We start from the raw sequence: 12,950 nt of genomic DNA on the forward strand, positions 1-12,950 counted from the left end.
TTCTTAAAAAAGCAATATAATTTATTTTTTTAAATGCATACTTTAAAAAAAATACATCTCCAATAATGTTTATAAATATCAGTCTCTTATTTTTATACAAGGAATAAATTTTAAAGAATACACCTTTGAAAAACAATGAAATAAAAAAAAATTACAATTATTCATCCAATAATATGCTCTATTTAAACTGCATAATCATCTAATAATGGGCGTAATATGTTATATACAACTGTTAGTAAATAAAATTATTCATTCATACATCAAAATTATATAGTAAATTATTGTAAAAAAATATTCATGTATATATTTTCTTACAAGTATCATAATTATTAAATTGTAATAAGTAATCATATAAGTTGAGTTCATTTAGTAAGCAAACTTTCTTGAAAATATTTAAGTTTCTTAGCCATTCTCATGTTAATGTCTTCTTTTTCTAATTTATAAAAATAATATACTTGATTGAGCAAAACAATATTTAACACTGATTAAAAATATTAACAACAGTAATAATCTAACACATTAAAATTATGTAAAATAGAAGAAGTTTGATTAACAAATTTTAATACTTAAATAAGACAAAGAAACAAAATTACAAATAATTACTGTCAAATGACTATAACTGTCTCATTAAAATTGTTATTTTCCAAATGAAATCAAAATTTGTGCAGGTACATGAGTCAATGAAATACAATAGAAAACATTCCTGGAAGCCACTAAAATGTATATAAAATATTATCAACCAACACATTCATATCTATTATCTATGAATGTTTGCGTCATACATATTTTTTTTTTATAATTCTGATGTAATATTACAAGTCGATTTTATAATAATAATAGTTAACATTAATAGCAAATAAAATATGTTACACAAGAAAAATAATAACACAACCTATTGAAATAAAACAAAAATGAAAAGGTTTCTTGATTTTAGAAAATAACTGTGTATAACCTACTCCAGCCACAAGATGTACTGACAATAATAGATAATATAAGAATGAGAGTTAAAAACTATTTTTGATTTAACTGTGGAAGACAGAATGTAAAAATATATAATAAACACACATAATCATATGCATATACAGTAAGATCACCTTTATCCAAGCCACCTTTCATGACTACACTTGAATGAAGAATGGTTTTTTAAACCAATCTTGAATTTCAAATTCATAATGTACAATAAATTGGGTATTTCACTAATTTTACTAATAACATAACTGTTTAATATAATAATTAACAATCTAAACAACGATTTCATTTTCCATAGAATGTTTCAATCGATTCTTGCTATAGTTTACTGGCACATCCTTCTGGACAAAACAAAGAAAAACGTTTACACATATATAACCAGAAGCACTTTATTTTAAACTAATGGACACTCAAAGACTTTTCCCTTTTCAGTTAAGGGTTAAACAATATGAAACCATAGACATATGACTGCAAGTTAATTATAAGGCCATATTATTGTTTGTAAGATTTCTTTTACTTAAAGAATAAAGAAATTACCTATGCAGTAAACTATATATTTTCAGGGAAAATCTTATTTATATTTAATTACAAAAATGGGAAAAATTACATCCACATAATTACTGCAACTATTTACAAGAGAGAATATTTCTGAATGTATGGTTTGTTGTCACTTGATGATAAAAAAATCCCACTGTATGACACAAGAGATAATTCATTTTTTTCTTTAGCTGAAAAATATTTTTGCTTCTGTGTGATGTAAGGTATATTGATGTTTCATGTTTTTCAAAATCCACATATTTACTACTACATATATAATCCTATATATATTCTATCTAATAACCAATTACCCAGTATGTGAACTAGTGACTTCATTTTAAACATAAGATTTCTGGAATTTGAACCATCAGACCTTACCAACATTTTTTTTTATCTTGGATAAAAGAGATAATACTGTAAAACACTGAATTGACTATAGAAAGTCCATTGATTCACCATAAAAATAGGTTTGCAAACATTAGTGCCCGGAGTAGATTAATGTATGCCCATTTATAGACTTATGACAGTTCCATCAGCAAGTCCAAAAAATACTTTTGTTGCCATATTCACAAACAATCCAGTTTCAACAACTCCTGAAAATAAGACACATTATTAATAATATGAAAATTTAGGTATAAAAAAAACAATCTCTTTTAAAAATGAACCTGGTTTCTTATAACATTATCCTTATTATATGATCATAAAAAAAGTTTAACTAATTCATAAGATGTTATGGAAATTTTCAGATATCTTGTGCAGTGTCATTGATTTGGGACCAGTAGGCAGCTGCCTTCTCCACTTATATAGCATGTACTTGTAGTTCGCTACACTTCTCAATAGTCAGGCCAGACACCAATAGTCAATAGTCAGACTGTTAATAACAACCAAACTACAGGATGAAGCCTGTAATGAGATCCAGTGGATGTGACGAGATCAAAATTGAGTGTCTGAAGCATTGAATTATAACTAGCTGAACCTCAAACTATCCAGGGGTAGGCAAACACAAACCATATATATCACTCCTCTACTCTCAAATTTAGTGGGATAATGGGTTTGAACTGGATTTCAGCTGAATTTCAAGATGATTTTAGGACTTTTTTTAGATTTATGCACTTGTTTTAAAGATTCATAAAAAAAACTTGCCAATAATTATAATTAAAAAAAAAATTTTGCTAACATTAACAACAAAGTCAAAGTCAGTCTGGTTTTCTACAAACAAAAAAATAATAATAATTGTAAATTGTTTGAATGTAAATTTTAACAGAGAAAAAGAACACTAGATTTTTTTCCAAAGTATAAAGCAAATTTTGTGAAACCAGTTTTTATATAAAATAAGTACTCTTAAACCTTAAATCATTATTAATAACATAGAAAGAACAAACAAAAATTAATTTGAGTGGCTAAAACAATTCTTAATTCTAAATTGAATATCAATTATTTTTATGGAACTAAATGAAAGAATTAATGCTACCTGGAATCATAGTAATTGCTGTGTTAATAACTCCCCAGTCACCAACACCAGGAAAATGCCAGTCCAAAATGAAATTACCATTATCAGTGACAACAGGACCCTGAAATAAAATGATAAAATTGTTGAAAATAATAAAACAAACACGAGCAAAGAAATGTACAAAAACCAGAAAATGTATGTGTCTATAAGTCAAAATAATTAAGTTCAACTACTAACAGTCTTGTTATCACAAAATAGAAAAAAAAAAAAAAAATAGTAGGCAACTGAATTTTTAATTTCATTATCAAAATTTTCCAATATCCCTGCACTTATTCTGCCTAGATATTTATCCACAGAGTTTCATTATTCCAAGTGAAATATTCATAAATGCCCAAAACTTTCTAGCCAATTAAAATCCTTCATGTTTCATTGCCTAGAGTTACTAATGTTTATTTTTATATTTTTGATTGGAAAAAAATTGTTTTTGAGTAAATTTTTTGCTATTAATTTTTTAAGTTAGGATAACTTAGAATTGTTTGTATATATACAGTATAAGGGCAAATCCAACAGATAGATACAAAATGTTTTTCTGCATATTATTAATTCAATAATTTAAAAAAAAGATTAAATGTATACCCCTCCAGACAAAAGTTAAATCACAGATAGTAACATTAAAAAAAAGAAATTATTTTTGAAGCCTTACTCCAAAACAAGGTCTGATTTTTAGATAAATTATAATACATGTAACATTCACATAATAAACTAAATATAAACATGTTACCGCTTTCGCCTTGGCCATTCGAAGTTCACATTCACCATTAAACATTTCCTTTATCTTTAATTTTACTGGTAGATAAGCCATTGGAATAACTTCAATTGGAATTCCTTTCTTCCAGTGTTCTCCAAGGAATTTTGATTTCTTCCTGTTAAAATACAAATAATTACATTTTTGCCAAGTAAATTAACATGGGTCTATTTGTAAACAAGGATATTAATGCTGTACATCAATAATATAGTTACATCAGCCACTAAAGAAAATTTCCAGTTAACTGTTTAGCAATTCAATTCTGCAATAAAAAAAAGATGTGGCAAAAGAAAAACCTATATACACTACACAGTAAAAAAGCAATTTGACAAAAAAAATGTAATTATGTAAATGAAATATTAACTAACGTGTAATCAGCTATGATCACTAATTTATCAGCACATGCAGCAACTATTTTTTCCTGAGTAAGACAACCACCACCTCCTTTAATTAAAACTAACTTTTCATCAACCTCATCTGCGCCATCAATAGTACAGTCAATCTATAACAAATATAAAAATGAAAATATTACAAGCACTGTAAAAATATTTAAAATCATGAAATGGAATTCTATGTAGAACCAATCATATTTGTAGTCAGTATATGTCTAATACTGAATAATGATATTATTATTGGGTATTGGTAGCAAGTCAAATTTTACTTAAATTCCTGATAAATTTTTTTTTCATTTCTATATTAAGATTATGTGTGGGCTGGAGTAAAAAATAACTTCTACTACAATGGTGTTTTTTTGAAAGCTTTTAATTAAACTCAATTCAGCAAGTGGTTTTATAATTCCCTCTACTGATAAAAACCTGAAGAAAAACACGGCATATTTTATAAATTTTTATGTCTTTAATAAACATATTATGGAGATAATAAATAAACTGTCAGTATTTTATTTGTAAATTAAAAATAAGAAAAAAATAATAAGAAACTAGATGCGACATGATTTAATCTTTTTAATAGCATTACATTTTTTAAATATTAATATGCATTATGCAACCAAAAAAAACCTTCAAGTAAATGGTTCAATGTGTTTATGTATAAATATATGGTTTGCTGATATACATAATCATTAATGTGTAATTCAATAAATAATATTATTGATGTACAAACAGAAAAAAGTGTATAGGTAAATTGTTTAAGATATTATTTATTTTATTTGCATTCAAAAATTTGAAAAAATCAAATAACTTTTATCTACTACATAGAAAATGAATGATATCTTTTATTTTAAGACATTAGGGAAATGCACGTACAGCTTCTTGACCATCATTAAAAATAAAAATTAATACTTTCATTCTATTTTTGACCAGTAAAAGATCATACTGAAATACTTATAAAAATTAATTTAATGGAGGTAAGCAAGCAATTAAAATGAATTTATTGATCACTTTTACAGATAAAAAAAAAGCCACAAACAAAAATTGAAATCAACCCTACTCAATACAACTGAACTTACTACTCAATACAGATGTGTCATAATGTATTAAAAAATAATCTAATAGATAACTGAATAACATTTAAAATTATTATAATTTGTTTCCTTATTTACTAGGGGATAACCTGTTAAAAATTCATACATCCAATCTTTTTCATTAACTTAACTGAATGATTAAATATTCTGCAAGTCTCAACATATCTTTAATGCAGCTTTATCGTTTTGGTAGCACCAGATAACAATAAGGGCAAATCCAACAGATAGATACAAAATATTTCTCTGCGTATTATTAAATCAATAATTTAAAGAAAATTTAAATCTATATATTTCCAATCAAAAGTTAAATTAGAGCCATTCGAAAAGTTCTTGCAATTTGTCCAACTATGGAAAATACACAAGTATCTTAACTTTGACCTCATCATTTGAAGTGAATCTTCATTCATCAACCCATTTCTTCAGTTTTGGGAAGAGGAAATAATTACTGGGAGCCAAACTGGGCGAATATAGTGCATGTGGAAGCATTTCAAAGCATAGGTCATGGAGATTTCCAATAACCGAAGATGTATGTGCAGGTACATTATTGTGATGTAAGCACTTTCTTTTTAGTCAGACATTTAAGTTCAGCCAGAATTTCACCCTTCATTCTATCCACCAGTGAAGAGTAATACTCCCAGATGGCAGCCTGCCTTTTTCCAGGTATAGTATGAGCACCATATTACAAAAATCCATAACCATGACTTTTCCTGCAGATGGAAGTGTGTTTTGTTTTCTTTGAGACACTTTCATCGCCTCTCACCCACTGTTTGGACTGCTATTTGATCTCTGGTATGTATTGAGAACCCATGATTCATCTACTAAAATAAAGAATCTAATAAAATGTCAAAGAAACTCAGCAAAATCACATTTAAATAAGTATAAATACCCATGAGAAGTATTCAGTTAAATGCGTTTTTGGTTGACTGTTAATAAATGTGGCATCAAGCAGAAAGCTTCATGCATAAAACATTGTGTAAAATATAGTGAACACGATTCTTAACAAGAGATCACATTTTCAGACAGCAATCATTTAATATGGCATTGTGAATTTTTGTGGTAGTAGCAGTTTTTGGGAGCAAAGAACATTCATCATCTTGAATGGATACATGATCACATTTAAATTCATCCACTCACTTTTTTACCAACGAAAACAAAGAAGAAGAAGCCTTTAAAATGGAATTAATCATTTTTCTATGTCCATCAGGATAAAACCTTTGAAAACAAAGTACTTCGTAACAACTGGAACAGGATTTTATACTTGTACCATCTCTGTGTCAGGCCAAAAACTTTCAAAACAATCCTCATAATTTATCAGTAATTTTTATACAGATAGCGTAATAGTAGGTTGTTACATATAGATTGCTAGATCAGGATGTTTAGTTACTTTTTTATCATTAATTTATGTAAATTTAAGTATTAAATAGTTAAAACATATACACACCTATTTTACATTTTTAATTGTAATTTCAAAACAATATGGAATACTTCATCCCATTCCCAATGTAAAAGGTAATCTAAAAAGTACCTTTTGCGAGATAACATTAGTGTTTTCTGGCAAAGGTCAAGGAAGACTGGCATGTAAGCAGTAAACATTGCCAAAAATTTAAACATCCACCACCAAACAGTGTTACACCATTTGGAGAAAGCCGACTACAAAAAGAAGCTCGACATTTGGCACTTGGGTATCACATGATCTGACTCTGAAAAATTTACTCAATCAAATTTCTATCTGCAAATATATATTGAAAAGTAACAAAATCAAACCATTTCTGAAGCGGTTGATTACAAATTATGAAAAGTGCCTATGACAAAAATGTGTGAAAAAGATCGCAGTCAAACAAGGAGAAGCTTCACAGTCTGTGACAAAGCCCACACTGACACCCAGGAAGGTTATGCTGTGCGTTTGATGGGAATGGAAGAGCTCATGCATCATGAGCTGCTGCCAGCTGGCAGAACGATAGACTTGGATCTTTACTGTTGACAATTAGCACGATTGTACCTAGAATTCAGTTCACTAGCCTGAACTAGTCAACATCAGACCGCTTATGTCTTTAACAACCCATCAGATTGAGAGAATTTGACTGGAAAATTTTAATGCATCCATTGTAAAGCCCGGACCTGGCACCATAAGACTATCATTTTTTTGGTTTCCGCAGAACTACCTTAATGGTGTAAAGTTAGTTTTAAAGAGGCCCGTGAAAACCATGTGTCATAATTTTTTTGACAGAAACCACAGTTCTATAGCAACAGGATTATGGTGTTGCCAAAAAAATGGTAGGTCATCAAAAAAAGTAGTGCATATATGGTCTCATAATGTTATTTTTCAATAACAATAAATGTATTCTCAATTTTGGCCTCCAAATGCTCAATACCTTTTGGACAGCCTGATATTTTTACATATTAGATTAATAGTCATGAGTAACCATGATTATAAAATTATTTTATTGAAACAAGAATATATAAATACAGCAATTAAATCTAAAGCAGAACTAAAGAGATTACTTTTGGATGCGTTTGTAAATCACCAAGTTTTAATTTATTTTCAATAATTAACTGACGAGCTTGAAACGAAGTTGGAATGCAAATAACGTTTAGATTCTCTTGTTTTACTCTTTCCACTGAAAAAAATTGATATATAAAATTAAAATACATCATTTTAATATAATATAATTATCATATACAAATATGATTAAGTAAAAATGTACATAACTTATATAAAACCCTTTAACTCTTAACAACTTCATAAAATATAGTTTCTGAAGTATTACTCATATTTAAAAGATTTGTACTAAACATGTAAATGATGAATTTAAAAACAGCTGGATAAACCTGAACACAACTTGCATAATCTAAATTTATCTTAAATGTTATCTTTATAACATTGAACCAACAAACGAGCACATGTAAGTTAATGTTAACTAAAAATCTGGTCATCTAAGTCATCATGTCAACAATTGCTTTAGTTTGTTCAGTTTTTAAGGCACCCATTTTTTAAAAGCTTAAACCAATAATATTTCTAAAAACAATTTTTAACAAAATGTATAGCTCGTACATTAATCCACAGCATTTTTCTAACATGCTCTACCACAATTTGCATTATCAATTCAAGGCACTTAAATAAATAAATTTGTATTCAATAAATGATTGTAATTGTGTACAATGTCCATGTGTAACTTTTACACGTATATTTATTTCAGTTATTAAAAAAAAGGAACTACAAGGAATAAAACTGTTATCATAATGAAACCTAAAAGTTAAAATGTAGTTATTTCTCTTACCTGTAGTTAATTTTACAATAAAAAATACCATTCTTCTACAAAAAGGAAAAGAATGTTAATTCTTTAGTAATATCTATACTATTACATAAAGAGGAAGAGATTTTTGTTTGTTCGGGATAAACAAAAATCCAACTCGATCAATTGCAACCAAATTTTTTTTTTACCCATGTTTCTTGGCATAACTGAAAAGGTTTATAAATATATTTCCAACTTCAAAAATCTCAAAAAATAAAATGATATATACAAATAATATAATATATATATATAATAGTAGAGATTTGCCAGTTGAAGCATAAATTTTAATGAACTGTGAGCCTCAACCGCTGTGTAACCTGGATTTGAACTGAATGATTCAAATCAATAGAATGAATATTACAAAAATTATAGAATTAAATTTAAATCAAATAAAATAATATTAAATAAATTCTGTTTAACAATATTGGGCTTCCTGTGGGAACTGCGTGAGAGGCTAGAGTGGTGAGGTATGCGAGCTCCTCGTGGAAGGCTAGACCATCATCACCATCAACTGGTAACAAATGGGGTGCCCCTAGAGTGTTGTTTTGGGAGGTGCAATCGGGTATCTCTGCAAACATACATCAGATTTTTTAAATTGATACAGGGTATGGTTTGTTAGTAGGTTGAAGGCTAACTTTTGCATGCATCAGGTACACTCTCCATCTAAGAGATCATGGTTATTCGGATATACACGTGCGCGCACACACACACACACAGAGAGAGAGAGAGAGGAGAGTGTTTCTAAAATGGTGGGTTGACTATACTTTTTCAGATTCTACTTGTAAAACTAAACAAAAAATATCCTTAGGAAAAATAGCGTTTCTCCTTCGTTCCCCCCTGTCACCATTTTGTTATTTTTATATAAAAATTTATATCTCAAGTTCGGATAGAGGAATCACATTAATATTTGGTAAGCACCTTAGTAATAAAGTTTTAAAATTAGCAAAAAATAAGTAGTTAAATACTTTTGCAAATTACAAAATGGCGACCATGTTTATTTCTCAATCTGTTACATCTCCGTAAATATTAGTTTTATCAAAATTTATGTTTTTTGCTAAAATATTAAGCCCTTTATTTTGTGCAAAATGGCATTTTATTTTTTAAAATCTGTTAAAAATGGCCGAGTTATGGCAGAAAATTGATGTAATTTTATGTCTGACCCTGAGGGTCTAGGTTCTGGTTAGACGAGCCAACTAATTTTAAAATAATTTTAACGTGTGACAGCTTTCTTATGCTTTACATGTTTCTTTACTATAATAATATTTATATACATATACATATATATACATTTTTTTTAGTTTAGTTTATATTTTGGTCAAGATATGTATGTCTAAAATCTTTCTCAAAGCCATTGCACGAGTGCTGTTTAGTGTTCGGTGCGGGATAGGTGGTCGGGACCATACGTTAACATCTGCAGTGACCTATCAGGCGTTCCTGGATACTCTGTTTCCAGGTACTCCAGAGTGTGAAGCAGAGATCGGCATCAGGGCAGTACCATTCCCTGACGTGCAGGCTGTGGATATATACCGAGAGGTTTCTCAAATGGCACCGGGTATTGACCAGCTTGACCAGGATATTTTCTATCATCTGCTGCCTGTCATGAGAGAGCCACTGGGCAGGCTTTTCATGGGGTACCTTAGCTGGGGTTGCTTTCCGACTTGTTGGGAGGTGGCTTTGATGAGGGTGCTCCTAAAATTAGGAAAGAATCCATGTGAGGTCAGCAGTTATTGGCCTATCACCCTCTTGCCGGTTATCAGCAAGTTGCTTGAAAGGCTAGTTGTGGAACGGCTCTAGGAATGCATCAATATGAACTCTCTTCTAGGCCAATATGGCTTCATGAAAGGGGTTGGCACCGAGGGATTGCATCTTAAATGCTCTAGCCGAAGTGGAAAGCGCCGACTGTAAATATGTTTTGGCAATTTTTATAGACATACAGGCAGCATTTCCTTCCTTGTGTTGGAGTTCTGTCCTCTATGAGTTGGAACACCGCAATGTTCCCATAGCCCTGCAGGCTGTAGTGCATGATTACTTGTCTAATCGTACGGTTCTGTTTAGAGATGCGCACCTAGCTGTGGAAAAATCTGTCACCAGGGAAAGCCTACAGGGTTCCGTTCTCAGTTCCCTGCTGTGGAACCTGGTATTTGACAGATTTCTGGGACTGATATTCACAGAAGGAGGTCATGGCCCAGGCTTTCAACGATGATTGTCTCCTGTTATTTCAAGACTGCAGGTGGCCTTGTCGACCGCGAAGGGCTGGATGGACGTGCAAAATGAAAGATTTCTATGCCCAAGATGAAGTTTATTCTTCTCAAGGGTGCAGACAAATTATCACATGGTCGTAACCCCATATTAAGTACAAAGGCTGTATAATCAGCCAAGTTAGAGTTCATAAGTACCTAGGCGTTTTGTTTGATGAGAAGTTGCTGTTCAGCAACCACATTAGGCAAGTAGCAGCGGATGCCATCTCAGTGATGCACAAGCTCAGGAGAATTGCTCAGAAGGATTACGGGCTGTTGGGTCGTCATTTGTACATGATGTACCAAGGTGTCTTCGAGAGTATGGCCTCTTATGCTGCGTTCATTTGGGCACATAGGTTGAATAGAAATCAAGCACTTATTCAGAATTTAAGGAGTGCCCAGCACAGATCCTTAATTGTATGCACTGGTGTTTTTAAAACAATCTCCTATGAGGCTACCACCATATTGGGAAAGGCTCTCCTAATTGATTTAGTGGTGAAAATTCAGGCTGCCATGTGGAAGTTGCAAAGAGGCGTGGAGGCCAAGGCATTTGAGATGCGGTTTCGAGCTGGGCCTGTACCAAAGTGGAACGGTGATCTCAATGCAGCGATGTAGATTTTGAATAGTTGTCCATCTCCCGCCTGCAGAAGAGGCTTTACAGCCTCTTCCACAGGCAGAAGAGGCTGTATGATGGATGCACGACAGCAAGAATGGCATGCCACAACTAAGGGAAGGCTCTTGTATAGATTTATACAGGACTTGGTGGGATGGTATGCTTCTCCTTTGTTTTTAAGGGCAATGGGTGTGGTGCTCTACAACCATGTGAACTTGAACCAATATTTACTTCGGTTCCGTCTGGCAGGTGATGAGCTGTGCACATTTAGGGAGGTCCAGTCGAATGAACACACGATGTTCAACTACCCAGCTCTTGGGAGGGGGGGGAAGATTGGTCACTCCTAAGCGGCAAGTCAATGTGGTGAGAGCCTCATTATTGAACCATGCCGTTTTGTTGTTCAATCAGCATCAGTAGTTTATTCAGGGAAAAGACTCCTACCATGCTGCTGTGGGAAGCTATACTACCTGAGAGTGATGGCTAACCAGAACACAATTAAAGCTCCAAGCACTCTAATATTGGTGGGCAGGTACTTGCTGGCATTCAGCGACCTAGGCATGACAGTGAATTGTTGTCTTGACGAAGTAAATTTAATTTATTGAGTGTCATATATATTTTTATTAGTTGACAGGGTGCGCCTACCCATTTTTGGTAATTATGACAAACAAGCGATGGGAACAAAACGAGTGGTGAGTGGCACCACGCTTAGTTCGCTCATGCAATTAGGTTAGCTCTAGGAGCTAGTTGGGACTAGTCACTTAACTGATTCAAGGCTCAGTAGCCGTTTGTGGCACAGATATTCGGTCTTATGCTTTTGGGTGACCGAATGGGGTGGTGGCAGGAGAAATGCCATGCAAATCAATGTCTAAGATCTTACTTTAATTTCAATTAGTTTACAATACTTCTACTTTTTATAGAAAAAGTAGTAATTTGTAGATCAAAGGGATAAAATCTTTAGAGAAGAATATATAAAGGGGAAAGACACACCCAAAATGATTTTAGGATATAGTCAAAATAATATTTATACAGATTTAGTTTAAATTATAGAACATATAAAAAAAGGAAGGTTTTATTAACAAGAAAAGTTAAATACAAAAATTTAGATATTTAGTGTAATAAAATTATTTTGTTGAATATCTTGTTATTATTGCCACAGCTTATATAATAATTTCACCACTACGCAGAATTTTACTACTTAGATGAGTTTATATACAAACAATATTCACAAAAATTGAAAAAGCATGAAATATATAAAATATAATAGGAGAATATTTTTATATGAGATAGACATAAATCCATAAAACTGATTAACAACAGGAAACATTTACATTAATAATCTATCAAACTAAATTATTTCCATAACATGAAGGTCAAAATTAATGATAAGCATATAATAAATACTAATAAAAAAATTAATCTTATCATTTAATTTTCATATTAAATTAGTATAACGAGTTAAAATCTACATCTGAAAAATAAACAGAATGACATTTATAAAAATCAATTACACTGTACTTAAAAAAAAAGATTTCCATTAGTTTTTTCCTGAAAACTTCATTCTGTGCT

General features: G+C 31.2%; 1 protein-coding gene across 2 annotated transcripts in view; it reads right to left on the reverse strand.

The window, feature by feature from the left end:
* Nucleotides 1-12,950, reverse strand: part of Rpi (Ribose-5-phosphate isomerase) — a 19,279-nt gene continuing 6,329 nt past the window's right edge. For both annotated transcript variants that reach the window (XM_075365948.1, XM_075365947.1), the window contains exons 3-7: nt 7,744-7,859; nt 4,130-4,263; nt 3,738-3,879; nt 2,978-3,077; nt 1-2,099 (exon numbers count right to left, since the gene is read on the reverse strand). In XM_075365948.1, the coding sequence (XP_075222063.1) occupies nt 2,017-2,099; nt 2,978-3,077; nt 3,738-3,879; nt 4,130-4,263; nt 7,744-7,859 (575 nt within the window). In that variant the 3' untranslated portion in view covers nt 1-2,016. The remainder of the gene's footprint in view (nt 2,100-2,977; nt 3,078-3,737; nt 3,880-4,129; nt 4,264-7,743; nt 7,860-12,950) is intronic.

This window comes from Lycorma delicatula, chromosome 5, assembly GCF_047948215.1.
Source record: "Lycorma delicatula isolate Av1 chromosome 5, ASM4794821v1, whole genome shotgun sequence".
NCBI lineage: Eukaryota > Metazoa > Arthropoda > Insecta > Hemiptera > Fulgoridae > Lycorma > Lycorma delicatula.